The following is a 23,530-nucleotide window of genomic DNA, read 5'->3' on the forward strand; positions in this document are numbered from 1 at the left end:
GGAGAAGACTCTTGAGAGTCCCTTGGACTGCAAGGAGATCCAACCAGTCTATCCTAAAGGAGATCAGTCCTGGGTGTTCATTGGAAGGACTGATGTTGAAGCTGAAACTCCAATACTTTGGCCAGCTGACTCATTAGAAAAGACCCTGATGCTGGGAAAGATTGAGGGCAGGAGGAGAATGGGGTGACAGAGGATGAGATGGTTGGATGGCATCATTGACTCGATGGACATGGATTTGGGTGGACTCCAGGAGTTGGTGATGGACAGGGAGGCCTGGCGTGCTGCGGTTCATGGGGTTGCAAAGAGTTGGACACGACTGAGCGACTGAACTGAACCGATATGGGTATCATATAAAATCATATATATTGAGGGCTTAATGGGCACTGAAAACTACATTACGAGCTAAGGGGGAAGTAAGGAAGAAAGGAAATAAACACAACATAACATTTTTTAGCACTCTTAAGTAAAGTTTATTTTAACTCAGCAAAACAATTAATTTTCCTGGGGTTAAAGAAAAAGGTAATCCTTTTCTGAAGATAGATTGGTTATAGTTTATATCTTATAATTTACAGAGTCTGTAATGACTTTCAATGTTTTAGAATCAGTTTATTAAATCTCGGGTAAGATTTTGTATCTGACATGATGCAGAACCATTTTGGAGCTTGTTATGTTTCATCATCTGTTACCGTTTTTGTTTTTTTCTGGGCTGCTTGCGAAAGTATGAAACCCATCAGTTACTTTAATCTTCAGGTGAGCATGGCTAAAACCATAGAATGACCCTTCGCTTCTCTTCCTTTCCCGGTATTCTTGAAATATTCTAGAGACAGGACAGGGAGGGGCTACTTAGCAGTTGGCCCTACTAGCTCTGACAGCAGTGGTGGAGAACATCTGGCAAAGGCAGCAACAAGAGAATGGAGTACCCCTCATTCTGCTGCAGCTCCTCCCTTGCCTTCTCTGGGCTGTGCTCCAGCATGCTATATAGGCCCAGTTTTTTTCTGGCTAAGAGACAGGTCTTGTTTCTTATCTGCCTTCTACCACTTTTACTCTTTGGTACTGGCTCACAGAATTGGGACCATTATTATTTCAAAGGGCATGCTCTCATTCCACAGATGCAATTTTAAATTAGAGCCCATAATTTTTGCTATCAAGGGCAGGGGAGAATCTGTTTCCTGGCAAAGCTTCACATCACTCCCATTATGTAATAATTTCCTTATTTCCTATACAATTTAGAGGAAAAAAAAAACCAGACAATTCCATTCTCTGCACTCTGAGTACCTTGTATGTACCACTAGCCTAAATCTTATCATTGGAGTAGATTTAACCTGATTGTCTCTAACACCAAACTGTGAGTCTTTAGGAACAGAATCAGATCTTATTATCTTTATATTCCTATGGCCCAGGACTCAGCTTGATCTCAATATTTGTTTAAATAGATTAAAAGAAATTTAGTTAGAAATATGTGCAATCACGATAACAGGAAAAGTATGCTTTTACAAACTTCTATGTTCATGATACTTAAGAGAATTTGATGTAAAATATGCACCCGGGCTACCAGATGGTGCTAGTTGTGAAGAATCTGCCTGCCAATGCAGGAGACACAAGAGACCCAGGTTCGATCCCTGGGTCAGGAAGATCCCCTAGAGCTGGAAATGGCACCCTACTCCAGTATTCTTGCCTGGATAATTGCATGGGCAGAGGAGTCTGTTGGGCTACATTTCACGGGGCCACAAAGAGTCGAACATGACAGAGTGACTGAGCAGAGTAGGCCCAAATCAAAACTTAAATCAATTTAACAGTATATTTCAAAAATGAAGCATGTGAAACACATGCTTTGAGTGTCTTCATTTTCTTTTTTCAAACATGTTATCAAAATAAATGGCAACAAAAAACACAATATTTTGGCTAAACCAAATATAGTGACCCAAGCAGTTTGAAAGGGACAATGGCAGGTTTAGCTCCTAGGAGAAATCAAAGAGCCAGTTGGTATCTGGTCAAGGCTAGGTTTTCTTCCAACAACAAAGAGACAACTCTACACGTGGACATCACCAGATGGTCAATACCAAAGTAAGATTGATTAAATTCTTTGCAGAAGATGGAGAAGCAATATATAGTCAACAAAATAAGACCTGGAGCTGACTGTGGCTAATATCATGAGACCCTTATTAAAAAATTCAGACTCAAATTGAAGAAAGTAGGGAAAATCACTCAGGCCATTCAGGTATCACCTAAATCAAATCCCTTATGATTACACAGTAGAAGTGACAAATAGATTCAAAGGATTAGATCTGATAGACAGAGCACCTGAAGAACTATGGATGGAGGTTCATAACACTGTACAGGAGGCAGTGACCAAAACCATTCCAAAGAAAAAGAACTGCAAGAAGGCAAAGTGTTTGGTACTTTGCCAACAAAGGTCTGTATAATCAAAGCTATGGTTTTTCCAGTAGTCATGTATGGATGTGAGAGTTGGATCATAAAGAAGGTTGAGTGCCGAAGAATTGATGCTTTCAACCTGTGGTGCTGGAGAAGACTCTTGAGAGTCTCCTGGACAGCAAGGAAATCAACCCAGAACATTCACTGGAAGGACTGATGCTGAAGCTCCAATACTCAGGCCACCTGAAGCAAAGAGCTGACTCACTGGAAAAGACCCTGATGCTGGGAAAGATTGAGAGCAGGAGGAGAAGTGGGAGACAGAGGATAAGATGGTTGGATGGCATCACTGACTCAATGGACATGACTTTGAGCAAACTTTGGGATATAGTGAAGGACAAGGAAGCCTGGTATGGTGCAGTCCACGGGATTGCAAAGAGTCGGACACAACCTAGCAACTGAACAACAACAAAGGTTCTCAAGGTCAAGGCTGTCCTTACTGTGCCCTCTTGAGCACAGAAGCCCTACAGCCATGCTCTGCTCAGTTGACTTGGCCCACTAACAGTGTGCTCTTTCATTCCTGCGCTGCCTGTCCAATTGTATATCTTCCCTTTTCAAGTACATTCATGGAAGTTTTAGATCTAGATCACTACTGTCTGACTACTCCACTAGCCCCTAAGAACCAACCTGCAGTTCTTATTGGCAAGGAGACAAAATCTCTAGGTAAGGAACACATTTATTAATATACCTTCAAGACTTTATCATCAGGTACTCCTTTATATACAGTCAGGAGAAATACAACCTGATAGATAAACTCCGAGGCATAAGCTTACTTAAAGAAAAAGTAGTCTTTCTAAACTTTATATTAGTCTTCAAAATTTTCAAATTAGTTGTTGTGGAAAACACATTAAACGAAATACTCAATTATTTTAAAATGACATAAACATCACTGTGATATTTACCTGACTTGTCTGAGAAATACGACGAGTACGGTTATAAAGGGCCATGCTGTCTCCCTCCCGTGTCCTTTCAATTCTCCAGCCCCAAGCCAGCATAGTTTTTAAAGATTCTTTGATTGGCCAGCGATAAATTTCTTTTTCCTAGAAAGAAAAAAAAGAGAAAAGGAGGGCATATTATGAACCTAAATAAAAGTTTAAAATATTTAATGCTTTGTTCTGAAATACTCTACCTTCACCTAAACATTTTTGATTAGCACTGTTTATTTAAAAATAAAATAGGAAAGTAAAACTTCTGAAGAGCAGAGTGTGAGCTGAAATCTAGTTTGACTAATGCTGCTAAGAGGTATCCTGGCTTATTATAGCATGAGGTTAATTTTCTTTAGTTTCCCTAGAAAGCATGAACACTATTAGGAAAAGGTTCCAGATTACATGACATGTGCTTGACGGCTTTTCTACAATCTGAATAAACAGAGAAGTAACTTATAAGCAGAGAGCCAGAAAATCCTTTACAGTCCATTTGTCAAGATACTGCCTTCCCCCCAAAGAAGTAAAATACATGAAAACATAAATAATAAAAATATTAAAATATATTACTTCATTATAACTTAACAAAAGACTTTAGATTGATAAGAATATTTTCTAAAGGTCTTAAAAATATAGGAGAGGAATAAAAATTTTTTAAAAAACAGAAAAATATTACATAGAAAGGAGAATAACCAGTTAGATACTAACAGAAAATGGGATTATGAAGAAAAAGACAGAAGACAAAAAAATGTAAAAAGGAGACCTTTGAGAAAAGGTAAAAATAGTATGTATAAAGAAGACATTTTAATAAGAAATTTACATAGCAAAAACTTCCACCCCCAAATTAAAACTATGTAAACTTAAAAAAAAAGTCACCTTTTCAGATAATAGTTTATACGGCTTCATTAATGGTTGAACTTTAGATGAGTCTGAATATATTTCTCCATAAATCCATCCATTTGCCAACTAGAAAAAATCAAAATTGTTTTACATGCATTAATTTTAGAGTGTAGGTGTGCATTGGTTTAAGTATGTACTTGATAAATCTAAAATCAACCAAGATAAGCATTAAGGTTTGAACTTTTATCCAGTATAAGTCAACATAAAGATTTTCATCCTAGTCAATATTACTTTGAGTAATCACCTGGAACAAATTTTTTGTTTGTTTTCATCCTAGTCAACATTATTTTGAGTAATCACCTGGAACAATTTTTTGTTTGTTTGTTTCTTAGACCAATTTTTTTTTGTTTGTTTCCTTGCAGCCTCTACAGGAAAAGTGGAGAGTCGTAACAACTGGACCACCAGGGAATTTCCTGGAACACATTTTTTTAATGCAGAGATGAAAAGCATCCAGCCTTCCTTAGACCTGTGATTATGTCAATCATCCTCCCCTAGGAGAAAGCTACGGGCTGCACAGCCAATGTGATATTCATTTTAGCTCATAATGTTTAACTAAGGACCTCAACCTGTGACACGTGTATGTGAGACACTCATTTTAATCTGAAGCAGCTGTTTAATTTGGAAGCCTCCCTAAATAGTGCTACTTGTTTTGCTACTCCTATGTTCAATGACCTCTCAACACATTTGTCCCACATGCTTGTGCCCATATAATTTGGCACACTTCACTGTTTCCCTGTATCATATCATGCATGTCTATGGAACCTGAGTAACTAGGCTGAAACAGCTCAGGACCGCTTTCTGGTAAACTTGCTCTCCATCACCACCCCTAACAGCATAGTTCCTAATAGAGTCTTTAAATAGGGCAGATACTTTACTCTTACTGACTTACCTACTAACTTGGTTAAATTACTGAACAAAGAAAAAGTCACATGCTTAACAAAACAAAAATGGGGTTTCTCAGAGGAAGGAAGGGACTGGTTGGCCAGGGCAAGGATTGAAACAGGGTAATACTGAATTGCCACGTAACACAGGCATCTTTTGGAACCTTTGCTGTTCAATTTTCCCTTCAGCAAAGCAGTATATCCTCATTTTAGATTCATGCATCATCTTAACTTTCTCTGACAAAACTATTTTAACCATCTTCTCTCAAGTTTTACTAGGCTCAACTGAAATGTAACAACTGTGCATGATATTTCCTCTAGAAAAATCTCATAAAAGTATGTAGGACTTAGGTCACACATTGGGACATTGGGACTACTTAGTTATCTTATTCGAGTCACTCATCTTTTATTGACAATGCAAATAAAACATGTCATCTTGCCCTGTAAAGGAACTAAAGATGTACTTAGTGATAAGAAATGCAACTGAAGACTAGAAGATGTAAATAATTACTAAATACTGATTAAAAATTTTCAAGATCTTTTTGCAATGCAAAATTACACATAAAAGATAAAGTTTTCTTAAAAGATTTCTGGACGCAGTCACTATGCATTACTGAATTTGTCTTACTGAGTTTATTTTTGTGTATGATTGTTAGGAATTGTTCTAATTTCATTCTTTTACATGTAGCTGTCCAGTTTTTCCAGCATCATTTATTGAAGAGACTGTCTTTGCCCCATTGTATATTTTTGCCTCTTTTGTCAAAAATAAGGTACCCATAAGTGCATGGGTTTATTTCTGGGCTTTCTATCTTGTTCCATTGGTCTATATTTCTGGTTTTGTGCCAGTACCATATTGTCTTGATGACTGTAGCTTTGTAGTATAATCGGAAGTCAGGAAGGTTGATTCTTCCAGCTCCATTCTTCTTTCTCAAGACTGCTTTGGCTACTGGGGTCTTTTGTGTTTCCATATGAATTGTGAAATTTTTTGTTCTAGTTCTGTGAAAAATGCCATTGGTAATTTGATAGGGATCACATTGAATCTTTAGAGTGCATTTGGTAGTTTAGTCATTTTCACAATATTTATTCTTCCTATCCAGGAACATGGAATCTCTCTCCATCTGTTTATGTCATCTTTGATTTCTTTCATTAATGTCTTATAATTTTCTGTGTACAGTTCTTTTGTCTCCTTAGGTAAGTTTATTCTCAGATATTTAATTTTGTTGCAATGGTGAATGGGATTGATTCTTTAATTTCTTTTTCTGATTCTTCATTGTTATTATATAGAAACGCAAGTCATTTCTGTGTATTGATTTTGTATGCTGCAATTTTGCTAAATTCACTGATTAGCTCTAGTAATTTTTTGATACTATCTTTAGGGTTTTCTATGTATAGTATCATGTCATCTGCAAACAGTGAGAGCTTTACTTCTTTTCTGATCTAGATTTCTTTCATTTTCTTCTCTGATTGCTGTAGCTAGGACTTCCAGAACTATGTTGCATAATAGTGGTGAAAGTGGATACCCTTGTCTTGTTCCTGATCTTAGGGGGAATGCTTTCAGTTTTTCACCGTTGAGAATAATGTTTGCTGCAGGCTTATCATATATGGCCTTTACTATGTTGAGGTAGGTTCCTTCTATGCCCATTTTTTGAAGTTTTCATTATAAATGGGTACTGAATTTTGTCAAAGGCTTTTTTTCTGCATCTATTGAGATTACCATATGGTTTTTATCTTTCAATTTGTTAATATGGTGTATCCACTGACTGATTTGCATATATTGAAGAATCCTTGCATCCCTGGAATAAACCCAACTTGATCATGCTGTATGAGCTTTTTGATGCGTTGCTGAATTCTGTTTGCTAAAATTTTGTTGAGGACTTTGCATCTATGTTCATCAGTGACATTGGCCTGTAGTTTTCTTTTTGTGTGTTGTCTTTGGTTTTGGTATCAGAGTGACGGTGGCCTTATAGAATGAATTTGGAAGTGTTCCTTCCTTTGCAATTTTTTGAAAGAGTTTTAGAAGAATAGGCATTAGCTATTCTCTACATGTTTGACAGAATTCTCCTGTGAAGCCCTCCGGTCCTGAGCTTTTGTTTTTTGGGAGATTTTTTTTATCACAACTTCAATTTCAGTGCTTATAATTGGGTTGTTCATAATTTCTATTTCTTTCTGGCTCAGTCATGGAAGACTGAACATTCCTAAGAATCTATCCATTTCTTCTAGGTTATCCATTTTATTGCCATATAGTTGTTCATAATAGTCTTTTATAATCCTTTGTATTTCTGCATTGTCTGTTATAACCTCTCCTTTTTCATTTCTAATTTTCTTGATTTAATTTCTTCTCTCTTTTTTTCTTGAAGAGTCTGGCTAAAGGCTTGTCAATTTTGTTTATCTTCTCAAAGAACCAGCTTCTAGTTTTATTAATCTTTAGTATACTTTCACTTCTTTTTCATTTATTTCTGCTCTGATCTTTATGATTTCTTTCCTTCTACTAATTTCGGGGGCTTTTTTGTTCTTCTTTTTCCAGTTGTTTTAGGTGTAAAGTTAGGTTGTCTATTTGATGCTTTTCTTGTTTCTTGAGGTACGATTGTATTGTTATAAACCTCCCTCTTAGATCTGCTTTTGCAGCATCCCATAGGTTTTGAGTTGTGTTTTCATTGTCATTTGTTTCTAGAAATTTTTTGATTTCCCTTTTGATTTCTTCAGTAACCTCTTGGTTATCTAGAAACATGTTGTTTGTGCTTCTTACAGCTTTTCTTGTAATTGATATCTAATCTCACAGTGCTGTGGTTAGAGAAGACGTTTGATACAATTTCAATTTTCTTAAATTTACTGAGGTTTGATTTGTGACCCAAGATGTGGTCAATCCTGGAGAATATTCCATGTGCACTTGAGAAGAAGGTGTATTCTTCTGCATTTGGATAAAACGTCCTAAAGATATCAATGAAATCCATCTCATCTAATGTATCATTTCAGACTTGTGTTTCCTTATTAATTTTCTGTTTTGATGCTCTGTCCATTGGTATGAGTGGGGTGTTAATGTCTCCTACTGTCATTGTGTTACTGTCAATTTCTCCTTTTATGTCTGTTAGTGTTTGCCTTATGTATTGAGGTGCTCCTATGTTGGGTTCACAGATATTTACAATTGTTATATATTCCTCTTGGATTGATCCCTTGATCATTATGTAGGGTCCTTCCTTATCTCTTGTAATCTATTTTAAGATTTATTTTGTCTGATATGAGGATTGCTACTCCAGCTTTCTTTTGCTTCCCATTTGCAGGGAATATATTTTTCCATCCTCTCACTTTCAGTCTACATGTGTCTCTAGATCTGAAGTGGGTTTCTTGTAGACAGCATATATACGGGTCTTGATTTTGTATCCATTCAGCCAGTCTGTGTCTTTTGGTTGGAGCATTTAGGCCATTTACATTTAAAGTAATTATTGCTATACATGTCCCTATTGCCATTTTCTTAATTGTTTTGTGTTGATTTGTAGATCTTTTTTCTTCTCTTGTGTTCCTTGACTATATAAGTCCCTTTAACATTTGTTGTAAAGCTGGTTTGGTGGTATTAAATTCTCTTAACTTTTGCTTGTCTTAAAAGCTTTTTATTCCTCCATCAATTTTGAATAAGATCCTTGACAGGTACAGTAATCTTGGCTGTAGATTTTTCCCTTTCAGTACTTTAAATATATCCTACCTTCCCTTCTGGCTTGCAGAGATTCTGCTGAAAGATCAACTGTTAAGAGTATGGGATTTCCCTTGTATGTTACTTGTTGCTTCTCCCTTGCTGCTTTTAATATTCTTTCTTTGTGTTTAGTCTCTGTTAGCTTGATTAGTATGTGTCTTGGCATGTTTCTCCTTGTGTTTATCCTGTATGGGACTCTGTACCTCTTGGAATTGATTGCCTATTTCCTTTTCCATGCTAGGGAAATTTTCAACAATAATCTCTTCAAAAATTTTCTCATACCCTTTCTTTTTTTCTTCTTCTTCTGGGACCCCTATACTTTGAATGTTGGTGCATTTGATATGGTCCCAGAAGTCTCTGAAACTGTCCTCAGTCCTTTTCATTCTTATTTCCACCATTTTATTTTCCAGCTCACTGATTCGTTCTTCTGCTTCAGATATTCTGCTACTGATTTCTTCCTGAGTATTTTTAATTTCAGTAATTGTGTTGTTTGTCTCTGTATGTTTATTTTTTAATTCTTCTAGGTCTTTGTTAATTGATTCCTGCATTTTCTCCATTTTGTTTTCAAGGTTTTTGATCATTTTTACTATTATTATGCTGAATTCTTTTTCAGGGAGTTTGCCTATTTCCTCTTCATTTATTTGGACTTCTGTGTTTATAGTTTGTTCCTTCATTTGTGTAGTATTTTTCTGACTTTTCATTATTTTTTTTAACTTATTGTGTTTGAGGTCTCCTTTTTCCAGGCTTCAAGGTTGAATTCTTTCTTCTTTTCGTTTCTGCCCTACTAAGGTGTGTCCAGTGGTTTGTGAGATTTGTGCTGATTTTTTGTTTGTTTGTTTGTTTTTCCTCTGATGGGCAAGGCTGAGTGAGGTGGTAATCCTGTCTGCTGATGATTGTGCTTGTATTTTTGTTTTGTTTGTTGTTTAGATGAGGGGTCCTGCACAGGGTGCTACTGGTGGTTGGGTGATGCTGGGTCTGGTATTCAAGTGGTTTCCTTTGTGTGAGTTCTCACTACTCGATACTCCCTAGAGCTACTTCTCTGGTAGTCTAGGGTCTTGGAGTCAGTGCTCCCACTCCAAAGGCTCAGGGCTTGATCTTGAGTTTTTCATGGTTCTATATATTCTTTTCCTCTGGTCAGGTACTCCTGTCTGCTCTCAGCTGGTGTTCTGCATTCACTTCTGTGTTTGAAGGTGTATTCCTGATGTATCCGTGGAGAGAGATGTACTCTACATCCAACTACTCCTTCGCCATCTTATTCTAACACCGTGCTTTTTATAAACACAAATATTCTTATTCATAGGTGTTTTCTATGGACATCAGTGGCAGGGGTAAATGTTATATTAGCAAATCATAATTAAATGTTCTTTCCTAATCTAATGCTCTCACTTGAAAGTAGAAAATTGGCATGGTCAGAAATACGTGAGCCAGAATCAGTCATTAGGCACATTCATTCATGATTTAGAATCTGATGTTCTGACTTTTACCTTATCCATTGACCACTTGTCATGGGCATGTTCTGCATATTTGTTAATGAAGTATTCCAACTTCTCAGGAATTGTAATACTATGAGAAAAACAAAGAAAAGAGGCTTGATTTTCATAGGATTTTCAGGGAATCATTCATAATTTATTCCACGGCTTATGACTGTTTATATTTCATTCAATGCAAAACTATTAAAAAATTGGTTTAACAAGGTATTACTTTTCCATATGGTAGAAACAGTATGAGAAAAGTCAAGCAAATAATGTTCTACCTACTCATCTTATATTTATTCATACTTTATATCTTAATATAAATTATATACAATAAAAATTTTACATAGTATGAGAAAAATAATTAAAATGTATGCAAGAAAAGGACAATAGATTGCACAAATTATTTTTAAAAACCTGAATAAAGATATAGTTAGATAACGAGCTTAAAGACATTCTTTACTCTCACATTGGTTCTTTGAAGTTATTCTTTTTTGATTTTAATCTCTTCTGCAACAACTATAAGTGGGTAAAAGGCTGCGTAAATCTGATCTGTTACATTTTTTAAATGTACTTAAATTAATTTTAAGTTAATTGAATACAACCAGTGATGTGTTAATGATTTTAAATAATAATGGTCTATATATAAATTCTAAATGTCACTAATATGAACTATAGGGAAAAGTAATTAATCAATTCATGCTTTATGATTTTGATCACATTTCTGCTTGATTTCTTTCATGTTTAAATAAATATTTAATCTCTCAAACAGACATGAAGTCCATGCAATTGGTGACCAAGTATGATGGTAAATATAAGACTTGGTACTATCACATATATCTATTAACGAAAAACTAAGTATGTATATAATTCCATTCACTGATGAAAATAACTTATTAATGCAGTTAACTTTGAGAATAGAATTATAAGTAAAACCTGATATAATGAGGTTTATTGTTCTTTTCTCGCACGTTATTAGTTAGTAACTGAACTTTACGACACACACACATTTAAAAAACAATACGTAAAAATCACAGAGATGTAGAAACTATTGATATTACTATGCAAACCTAATCTGTTAAGAGGTCCCCAAAGGGGTAAACTGAGGTAAATTAATATACATGCCCAGCATTTACTCATTAATTGGATTCAATTAATCAACATCAAAGCCATGACATAGTTCTGATGTTATTTGAAAATTCTGGATTACATTGTATGTTAGCAAACCACAAACTTACCCACGTAGGAATGTGAACATGTGGCATTTTGGTTTACTTACTTTAGAAGAGATACAAAGGATCAATCAATCACATAAGCCAAATACTGGGGGGTAGAGTCTTTTCTCACAGGACTGTCATCAAATACCAAACATGCAAATTTAAGGCATTATCAAACTAACGGCATACCACTTGGGTCAAAATTTTGATCTGGTTATGGAAGTTAAACCAGCTGGGGGGACACAAGAGGCCTGAAAGTTGAACACCCAAGTGAATTCAGATGCTGTGGATGATAATTACCAAGCGACTACCTTGCTAATACTGATCTTGCTGAGTGACTACAGAATGGATAAGACAATGTGGCATGAAGAGCAGCCTCTTTGCAAGTGGAAAACCATGATTCTACTTAAAGATGGTAACAAAGACAAAAGCGTTGAGATCCGAAACACCTGACATACCCAAACATCTGATCTGCAGAACAATTTACGCAACCAAGTCCATGGAAGAACTTTCATAATGTTAGGTAACATTGCATGTGTAGTTGAGATTATCACACTGCACGCTAAATTTTCCAGAGATATTCTCGTTTGACATTCCCTTCACTCTCATGCTGTGCTTTATGAGGCTGAATACTGACTGCTAACCCCAGGCCTGGCTGAGATGTAGTGATGATAAAAGTGATGCCCCATTGCTCGTGGAAATAGCCTTGCACTGCATGCTGGAAGCATCCCAGTCAAAGACTCTACACAGAGGTTGACTGCAATTACTAATTTAACATTTGGGGTAGAACTTCAACTAAAATGATAACTGATATCCTTTCTTGATTCTCATGATTATAGATATAACCATGTGGTTACATACAGAGAATCCTGGTGATGTTAAGAGTATATCTCTTACAAGGTACATCTTATCTATTTCTGGTATTCATGTAACCATTATTATTACTACTATCATTTCATCAAGTAAAGGGACCCCTATTAAAAGGATACCAACTCAAAGGGGGCATGGATGAGAGAAAGTTCACTTTAGTACCTTATTCAATTTCAGACTTCACACATCATTTACAATAAAAATCTGCTGCAATAGAAAGAGTCCATACTTTGAGGTATCAACAGGTTGTGGATTAAAGTTCCCTTCAGAATCCATTGATGACTGTTTTTCCATCATACTGACATAATTTGACTCCATGTAGTCTGGAGGCAAAGCTCCCGCAACTGCACTCAGGCAAGGCAGTGCCAGTTTGAAAAGTTCTTGTTCATATTTCTGGGAAGAAATGGAGGACCGGAAAAATAAATACCCATTACAACTTAGCAAAAGTTGTCAACATGAGCACTGTGACTGATAGGATGTTGTAGGAGAAAATCTGAATTACCTTCAGCTAACTCAGTTCCCCCAAAGATTCGTTTTCTAGAAAATGGAAAATATGGCCTGAAATCCTACCAAACATAAGAGAAACTGATACTTTTTACTGAAGTTGTAGCATAAAAAGAATAAAACATTTGCTTCTCTAAAAGTTTGTTTTCCAATATGTGAAATGAGGTGAACTTGAATATTCAAAGTGTACAGTAGGCTTTTACAACATAAACATGATTTCAGTTGAGGGCTACATTACAGTTATAGATTATTATAGATTATTACAGCTAGTTACAGATTATTGCTGTACCACACTATAAAGACTATACATGAAAAATACGTAAAGAATAACACCCAGAGAGTAAGAAATTTTAATTTTATACCTTGCATTTCAAGGTATAAAAAAACTCTGAACAGAGAAAGAACTTTTACAGGAAAAATGGATAACCAAAACTTCAGGAAAAAGTACATTAGTTACATAGTTAAACTGTATTTACAGATTTTTTAAAAAATCAAAAATAATAATTATTTTAAAGTTATCTCACTTTAAGTGCTAACTTTTAAAGTTGCAAATTCTTCTAAAAATACGTTCTACATATTGTTTTAAAAGGACTCTCAGTTTCCCAAACACAATTCAGCAAGAAAAAGCATTCAGATGTAGCTACTACGTGTTATCACAGATAAACTTCCTTTATTATGTAGCAAACTTCTGTTATACTAATCCAGTCATCTGATAATATCTGTCTGGGAATTCAAACTGATTTTGGTTAATGATTTAAGCATAAGCATAAGCATAGCAAGCATGTTCTGATTTTCACTGAAATACTATACTTCAGTTTCCTAAAAGTGTACAAAACCACTCGTGCAAATATGGCAACTATTAGAAGATGTCACGTACATAAAGCACGAGTGAATGCAGACACTTAAATCACCATAGCAGCAAAGAGTGAAAAGTCAATAAGGCTATGGGAATATTATAATTTTATGAGCTTTAATATTTAACATTTTTACACTTGACAAGATTTCTTCAGGCTTTATAAGATTGGGGAGGTGACTGATGAGGGAGGGTTTGAGTCCAAATAAGTCCAAATATACCAGAAACTGACCAATCCATGTGAATAATCTGCTAAAATGCTTATCCATTTTCAAACCAAAAAGTGTTGTAATTACAAGAAACATGTTACCATCATGATTATGAAAAGTCAAAATAAGTTGCAGTCTCGACATTTGTTATAAAGAGAAAAAACCAAAACTATGTCAACTCTTGATAAGTAAAGGTAGCATTTCACTATTCTACTAGGAACACTATCTTATCAAGAACCTATGGCTTTTCAATTATTTTATCATACAAATAAATCCACAAAAGATTAAATTACCTTTTGAGACAGGGTAAATTACCTTTTGAGACAGGGCATCAAAGATGCCCCAGAACAGCTTTCTTGATAAATGAAGTTCTTCTTCGGAGGCAGCTCCAAAATTTCCCCACCCTCCAGGCAGGCAGTAATATTTCCAGCATCTTTCATAATGATTTGTCAGCAGCTAGGTAGGAAAACAATTATGAGAACACTGAACTAAAGATACTTCAATTTTTTTTTTTTTTTTTCCATTTCCTCTCCAATGGCATTCTAATGCCATGTAACAATGCCAAGTGAAAGGAAACTAACTCAATTCCATATGAATCCTTTTGGAAAATACTATTACCTTATATAGGATATCTCTTTAAGATTTAACACTGATTACAAGGTAAAGACCAAACACCCAATTTCACAAATTATCTCGAAAAGAATTCTTTAGGAGGTTGTTTGGCTATCTGCGTACTGACATCTACTTTAGTTGCTATCATTTATTTACAATTTTATGACTTGTTATCTCCTGGAATTCAAGCATTTAACAAAGTGTTTGATGTAAGGGTGACCAAGAGGATACAGCACCTAAAATGTGCATTCTTAGGAGACAGTACCTCTGGATAGTTTTGCATCCTCTCTGCCTATCCTTAATCATTACACTTCATAATTCCATTATTTAGTAACTCTTTGGATAATGTATTCATGATTAATACACTAAGAAATAGTCACAACTAATTGCCAAATTAATAAAATGATCTTTATAAAGCAATTATACATTTTGGACCCTTACCTATAACTAACAAGGAAAATAAACTGATAAGAGTTACTCTTATTAAAACTAACTACATATCTTACTGTAGACATATTTTTTCTCACTTAGCATCCCTCAGTTACAAAACACACAAACATACAATTTAGGAATCTCAAATGATGAAATACTGAGATCTAATTTGTTTGAAATAACATAGAACTATCTATAATGCAAAAGAGTTTTATCATATAAAGTGATCCTGTATCTTTTTTCAGGTATCTTCCAGCTCATTTGTATAAAGAAAATTCTACATGACAAGCACTATCCCAGGTAAAAATGGGATTTTCAGCAAGGACAGAATTTACTTTACGTAATTCATTAAATTCCCTAGGTTTGTTAAACCAAAATTAATTTTTATAGAGAAAAACTGTTTTTGTTAAATACCTAGGTGTGTTTAGTGTAATGGCAGTTCAAAAAATAGCAGCTCATTTTTATCTCAAACCTCTTTGTATAGCACTATTACTGTGTGGCCATGAAAAAAAAATATAATGCTTACCAGGTGGCAGAGCAGAGTGGTCACCTATAAAAAGTCCATTACAGGACAATGACCTCCATGCATAGACCATGCCACTAGACCATTTATTAGTATACACCTAATATCTTAATCCTCAGTCTGGACTGGGATATTCAACAACAAGAAAATATTCCAAGTCAATAAGACAGAATGAGACTTGATCATTTCCGGTACAGAATAATAAAGCTGGGAAGCAAATATGTCAGGGAATTTTCTATACTCTATGGTAAACCGTAACTGCATATACATAAGGGTTATTTTGAAACTTATGAGATGATATTTAGAAACTGTCATTCGATTACAGACTTATTAAATGTTGTTTTTAAAGTCTATTCTTAATGCCTTGAGGTTGTTAATACTTAAGGCCAGGCCTATTACCATGTTTTCCATGGTATATAAGAATATATTGGCTTAAGAATATATTGGCTCATTTTTTTCTTGTGGCCTGTTTTCGTTCCACTGATTTCTATTTCCACTGACATACAATAAACCAACCTTAGGATTTATCTGGCCTTTTATTACTTGTTTATTTAAGTTGATGTACACATAAATACAACTTACATGTCCCTTTCAATAACTGGAAGAAACTTTCCAGCATCCAATATTAAACATGATGAATTTAAGAAATGTACATACTGTAATAGGAAACAAAATCAGAGTACCCAGTAATCAAATAACTACAAACATTTCCTGTACTTACCTTAAGAGGCATCTTTGCATGTTCATTTAATAATGGGACATCAAATACTAATCTTCTGAGTAAGTGTTGCATCATAGAAGGTCTCAATTGGCTGGTGGAACAAAGCTAATTTTAATAATGAATATCTAATAATGTTAAACTAAGTAGATAATTCATTAAACCAGATTATACACCCCAAGAACTTATACCTATACCTCTCTTCAGATGATGTTAATTTTAGGTGTTCCTAATTCAAAGATTAACTGAGAGTTACATAATTTCATAAAAGGTTATATTTCAAACTCATCTCTAGTTCCCTGATCTGAAGATCAATCTTCATTTGCTACAGGAGATGTTCCTCTTCTGCCCCTTCTCTTCTCACCAGTCATAACCACAGAGCTCACTATTCCTATTAATTTAGTAAATGCTATTCTCTCTTTTCAATGGGTGGGAAGGGCCTCAGTGACTAGATCAGAAGCAGAAAGAGGAGAGAGTGTAGGAGCAAGAGGAAGAGAAAAAGACTACGAAATTTTGCCAGAGGAGGAAGGAAAAGAAAATTAACATCCTGTGACCATTTATTATTCTGGTAAACCTGAGTGCTTCACCTCATTTAATATTTTGAAAAAATCAGTGAGACAGGTTTTGATTTCATTTCACAGAATTGTAGGATCGAGGAACTAAGATTATGAACTAATCTCTAACCTCTCTCAGTCCCATCTGGCTCCTACATCCATACATTCATTCCATTGTGAGTGAAAACCCTTTCTTCACCAATGTTCTGGGCAGACTGCAAGCTTTCACCTCCAAGAGCTCTTGTCCATTAGAAAGAAACCATTAATCTAGTTAGGGGTCTTAGAAATTGTCACTTGCACTTGTCAGAACTTGAAAAGAAGATACACGTTTCTGGTTTTCATAGTAAGACCTTTTATTTTCATCATTGTCAAACATAGGTCACACTTTACTATTATTACTATATTACTAGATATATGTATTTTTTACCTTTAATAAGTCTCTTTTTTTTCTTTTCTCTTATAGAAGAGGAGTTAAAACCATTACACACAGTTGAAAGGTTAATCCTACACTAACATAGCCAGGGATTCCTCACACAACAACCTCACCCACCAATATCCAGAACAGCATCATTGGTCCAACACCATATTCAATGGCTAGATACCTACAGAGTCTTGGAGGAACACTCCTGAATTTGATCAGGAGCAAGAGTGCTCTGGTAAGACTCGTACCTCAGTACATAACAATGACTAACATGAATTAATTTTTTGGTCCAGAAATTCTTGCTAACGTTGATAACAATTTGTCAAGGACCATGGAGTAAATTCTCTCATTTAAAGAAACATGAAATAGATTTCATTGTCCACTTACCCACAAATAGAGAGTAAACACACTTCTATGGAATCCCGTTGAGCTTTGGTAAGTGAGCAGCCCTTAGAAAGCCTGTACACAGTGTGAAGTAATGAGTCAATGAGAGAAGCATGGTGCTCGGTGCCAGCAAAAAGAGGAGCACACCTTGTTAACAAGGGTAACACGGCTGTGCACAGGTACCGATTGAGGGCCAGGGCCATGTCTGTAGCACTCAAAGCAGCCTGGAAGGGAAATGGAGAGGAGACTGTCATTTGCGTTGGTCAGGAGACAACTTTCAAAGGGATCGTACATGTTGACATGTTATTTCACTATACAGAAATTGACAAAAGTATGTAATATGGAAATAGATTCCTCTGTTACAGCTTTAACTGTGGTTCATATGCTTTTTTTTTACCACTAAAAACAATCGATTTTCAATTGCCCATCAATAGATAAAAATTAATGAAATAATATCTATCTCTTCAAAAAGCCACAGAAGTTCATGTTCTATAATAAAATGTCAAGGGTAGGATGGATGAAAGATGAAGACGCTAATGATATCAAAGAATGGGAGAGTCTCCCTTTACTAGGAGAGGGAAAAGAAAGGAGTTTATTTTCACAGTAAATTTCAAACACTTTATACTCATGTCATATATATACTCACGGTATTTATATTCATGTTGATCAGAATCAACGATCAAAGGTTGATTGTCTTACCATGTTATCATCTATAATACTTAGGTTCAGAAATTCACATGAACACAACCAAAAAAAGAAAAAAGAATTCAGTTTCATTTTTATGATTCTCCTCTCATGGTTTTCATGAGTGAGCTATTGCCAACTCAAGATCTGATTTCCTCTGATATCAACAAGACATATAATTGAGAATAAACCAAGGTATTATTACAACTGCTAGAATAACATTTAGCATTCCATCTTACTTTAAAAATGTTTCAAACAGTAGAACATTTACACTGATGGTGGCAGGTTCTTGACATGGGCTACTGATCTCACAAAACAGATTTTAATCTATACGTACATTAAAAAATGAATACACCAGGGTGATACTGTAGTTGGAAAGACTCAACAATGTTCACTAGACCTTTTTAATACTTTAATTGCTTTTACTGAGACACACAATTATTTATGTCGACTTAGAAGTTGAACAGGAACCACTGTGACCTCCCTAATTAGGGTTATATAAACTTCTTACTGTCCTGCATTGCACTGATCAGAATTCTTACTGTTCTCTTCGGGTTGTCCATTTTCTCCACTATTCAGTCAATTCCTTGAGGATATAGTCTATCTTATTTTCTGTTTATTCTCTGCTACCCTAAAAAATTGGCACTCGATAAACATGTGGGGGCAATGAATGAATGAATGAATGAATGAATATATCTGTGAAGGAATATCAGATGGCAGAGACTAAAGAGTTAAAAGTTGCAGAAGTCATTTGTTCAAATCATTACCGTGTCTAAGGAAGCAGCAGCCCGGAGATCTGGCAGAAAGCCAACCTCGAGAAGATGGAGGAGGAAATCTTGAACCTCAATTCCATAGACCCTGTCAAGGAACAAAACCATGGCTGCCTTGTGATCTGGACAAAACCCTGCAGACATGTCAGGCTCCACCACATTCCCATCTAAAAGAGAGAAGGTGATACATTGTTGTTAATGGCCATGCCATCCATGAAAATTGATTACAAATGGCTACTTTCCAACCTGCTCATGTTTTAAATAAAGTTATCAGTTGAATGGTTTTCTGTTCTAATACATTCAAATAAGGGCTGGGAATTGGCTGAGGAAATATGGCAGTGCACTGTAAATCCAAGGTCATTTAAATGCTATTTTAGCATCCATTTGTTAATTGTGTATGTGATTAGTACAGCATATTATGCCAGATTCTGACAAGGAAACAAAATGGCATCCATAATTCAAATTATAAAACTCGGGGTAAATATCCTAAAAGCTAATATGTAAAGCAAGGTTTGTAGTCTTTTCAAAATGAGAGCCTCTTTAAAACATTATTAAGTCTCATTTACTCGATGTGATAATCATGGTATGTTTATATCATTTACATACATATGGCTTAAAGAATTATGAAATAATGAATAAAACTCTGTGAACCAGCTTGACTGTCAAACGAAATATGTTTCATTAATCATAATACCGTTTAATAACATGTAAAACATATTTGAGAGCCATACCACTTTCTCTATCAACAGTCAACATTTGATGCCTACATAGTGGAGTGAATTCCTTAGTATAACTCCACAGATTCATAGATGGGATCACTGAAATGAAGAATTAGGGAATTATGTGCCAATTTAAAATATTGGAGAACAAACTTGTTTTCTGTTTGACCATGGGATAATTATGCCAAATTGCTGCTGAAATACACTGTAAGAGTCCACAAATTATATCACAGAATTTTTAACACTGATGCAAATGTTGAAAAAAAGCAGGCCTCTGAGAAAGATGATACATGACCATACCCAACCTGAAATAAAAAAGTCACAACATTTTTGTTTTCATTCATACTCAGTGACTGAATCTGATCATAGAAATGAACAAAAGGTGTTTTAAAGGAACTTGGATTGAAGACTAATAACAAATTATTTCCATTCCTTATAACAAATAATATAACTAATATCTTCCTTCCTATAATTATTAATACAATAATAATAACTCTTGACATTTGTGCTGTTGTCAGGTACTGTTAGGAATGTTCCAGACACAATCTCATAAAATGTTCACAAGAACAGTATGAAGGTGGTATTATTATCTTCCTTTAACATGAGATAAAAATCAACTTTTAGAAAAGTTAGCTAACTTGTCCAAGGTTGTGTATCTAGTCATCGGCAAACTTAGATTTAAACTAAGTAAAATTGCATTTAAAATCTAACCAAGATAATTTAATCCCTACATTAAATCAGCAAGCTCTAATGAGACTGAACTGGAGTAAGAAATGCCAGCTGCACTGGCTTTACTCTATGGTCCCTTCATTATTCATCCACCTAATATTACTGGCTCAGACAATCTGTGGAAATCTGCTCCGACCAAGAGCTGCAGGAAAAGAACATCTATTTTTGAGATTAGATACCTGATCCTTACGTTTTCTAAACTCCTCCTTTTTTCATTATCATTTTGGGCTAGGATAAGTATAATAAAAATTTTTTTAAGACTGGTAAAAACTGGTCCATCAAAAAGTCTACAAACAATAAATGCTGGAGAGGGTGTGGAGAACAGGGAACCCTCCTACATTATTGGTAGGAATGTATATTGGTGTACCCACTATAGAGAACAGTGTATAGGTTTCTTAAATAACTAAAAATAGAACTACCATATGATCCAAAAATCCCACTCCTGGGCATATAACTGGACAAAACCATAATTCAAAAACATAACACACCTCAATGATTGGAGCAGCACTATTTATGATAGCCAGGACATGGAAGCAACCTAAGTGTCCATTGACAGATGAAAGGATAAAGAAGATGTAGTACATATAAACAATGGGATATTACTCAGCCATAAAAAGAATGAAATAATGCATTGGAGCAACATGGATGGACCTGGAGATTACCATAGTAAGTAAAGTAAGTCAAAGACAAACGTCACTTACATGCGGAATCTAAAAAGCGACACAAACTAACTCATTTACAAAACAGAAACCAACTTACAGATTTAGTAAACAAGCTTAGGGTTACCAAAGGGGAAAGGTGGGGGAAGGGAGGGATAAATTATGAGGTTGGGATCAATATATACACACTACTATATATTGGCTTCCCTGATGGTTCAATGATAAAGAATCTGCCTGCCATGCAGGAGATGTGAGTTAGATCATTGGGTCGGGAAGATCCTCTGGAGAAGGAAACAGTAACCCATTCCAGTATTCTTGCCTGGAGAATCTCATGGATAGAGGAGTCTAGCACGCTACTGTCCATAGGGGTCACAAAGAATCAGACATGACTTAGTGACTAAACAAAAACAATTCCTATATATAAAATAGATAATCAATAAGGACCTACTGTATAGCACAGGGAACTCTACTCAACATTCTGTAATAACCTAAATAGCGAAAGAACCCTAAAAGAATATATATGTGTGTGTATAACTGAATCAATTTTCTGTACTCTCTTGAAACCAACACGACATTGTAAAGCAACTATACTCTAATATAAAATAAAAATGTAAAAAAACCCTCAGACTTAGGAAAACAATGTATGAAAAAGGCTTTAGCTTTATATACTAAATACAAAACAGAAATTATCACTGATAACTGGTGATGCTTAAAGAACCAATTGATTTGCCATTGAAACATAAGAATATTGATGGTTTGAGTTTTAAAGTTGATTTAAGGTGTAACACAGCAAAACAAAGACATAAAAGTTTCTCTCGACGTTCTCCGTTTGTTGTTCTTTGGTCACTAAGTTGCGCCCAACTCTTTATGACCCCATAGACTATAGAACTCCAAGCTACTCTGTCCATGGGATTTTCAAGGCAAGAATACCAGAGTGGGTTGCCATTTCCTTCTCCAAGGGATCTTCATGGACCAGGAATTGAATCGATGTCTCCTGTACTGTCAGGCTGATTCTTTACCACTGAACCACCATGGAAGCTCAACATTCTCAACAGAGGTTAAATAAAAATGCAATAATTTAACAATGACCAGTAGCTGGCGTTTTAAAAATTAACTTTCACTGTGATTATGATAGTCCACACACAAAATTCTTTATCCCAAGTTAGGCCAGTAGTGTCCGACTCTGTGACTCGATGGACTCCAGCATGCCAGGCTTCCCTATCCTTCACTATCTCCGGGAGTTTGCTCAAATTCGTGTCCATCAGATCAACGATACAATCCAACCATGTCATCCTCTGTCATCCCTTTCTCCTCCTGCCTTCAGTCTTTCCCAGCATCAGAGTCCTTTCCAATGAGTTGGCTCTTTGCATCAGGTGGCCAAAGTATTGGAGCTTCAGCATCAGTCCTTCCAATGAATATTCAGGATTGATTTCCTTTAGGACTGACTGGTATGATCTTCTTGTGGTCCAAGGGACTCTCAAGGGTCTTCTCCAACACCACAGTTCAAAAACATCACTTCTTTGGTGCTCAGCCTTCTTTAATGGTCCAATTTCCACATCCATACATGACTACTGGAAAAAACATAGCTTTGACTATACAGACCTCTGTCGGCAAAGTGATGTCTCTGCACTTCAATATGCTGTCTAGGTTGGTCACAGCTTTTCTTCCAAGAAGTGTCTTTTATTTTCATGGCTACAGTCACTATCTGCAGTGATTTTGGAGCCCAAGAGAATAAAGTCTGTCACTGTTTCCATTTTTTTCCCCCATTTATTTACCATGAAGTGATGGGATTGGATGCCATGATCTTAGTTTTTTGAATGTTGACTTTTAAGCCAGCTTTTTCACTCTTCTTTTTCACTTTCATCAAAAGGCTCTTTAGTTCCTCTTCACTTTCTGCCATAAGGGTGGTGTCACCTGCTTATCTGAGGTTATTGATAACTTCTCCCGGCAATCTTGATTCCAGCTTATGATTCATCCAGCCCAGCATTGCATGATGTACTCTGCGTATAAGTTAAATAAGTAAGGTGACAATATACAGCCTTGACATACTCCTTTCCCAATTTGGAACCAGTCTGTGGTTCCATGTCCGGTTCTAACTGTTGCTTCTTAACCTGCATACAGGATTCACAAGAGGCAGGTAAGGTGGTTTGGTATTTCCATCTCTTTAAGTATTTTCCACAATTTGTTGTGATTCACACAGTCAAAGTTTTCAGCATAGTCAATGAAGCAGAAGTAGATGTTTTTCTGGAATTACCTTGCTTTTTCTATGATCCACCAGATGTTGGCAATTTGATCTCTGGTTCCTCTGCCTTTTCTAAATTCTGTACATATGAAAGTTCTCAGTTCATGTACTGTTGAAGCCTAGTTTGAAGGATTTTGAG

At 35.6% G+C, this 23,530-nt stretch overlaps 1 protein-coding gene across 1 annotated transcript in view; it reads right to left on the reverse strand.

Moving 5' to 3' along the window:
• The window catches only part of RYR2 (ryanodine receptor 2), an 849,571-nt gene that overhangs the window by 202,051 nt on the left and 623,990 nt on the right, over positions 1-23,530 (reverse strand). The window contains exons 49-56 of the mRNA XM_081569302.1: positions 19,040-19,209; positions 17,592-17,812; positions 16,233-16,323; positions 14,260-14,400; positions 12,608-12,771; positions 10,304-10,382; positions 4,230-4,319; positions 3,333-3,470 (exon numbers count right to left, since the gene is read on the reverse strand). Of these exons, the coding sequence (XP_081425428.1) occupies positions 3,333-3,470; positions 4,230-4,319; positions 10,304-10,382; positions 12,608-12,771; positions 14,260-14,400; positions 16,233-16,323; positions 17,592-17,812; positions 19,040-19,209 (1,094 nt within the window). The remainder of the gene's footprint in view (positions 1-3,332; positions 3,471-4,229; positions 4,320-10,303; positions 10,383-12,607; positions 12,772-14,259; positions 14,401-16,232; positions 16,324-17,591; positions 17,813-19,039; positions 19,210-23,530) is intronic.

Source organism: Giraffa tippelskirchi, chromosome 2, assembly GCF_054371585.1.
Source record: "Giraffa tippelskirchi isolate mGirTip1 chromosome 2, T2T-mGirTip1v1.2.pri, whole genome shotgun sequence".
NCBI classification, from domain to species: domain Eukaryota; kingdom Metazoa; phylum Chordata; class Mammalia; order Artiodactyla; family Giraffidae; genus Giraffa; species Giraffa tippelskirchi.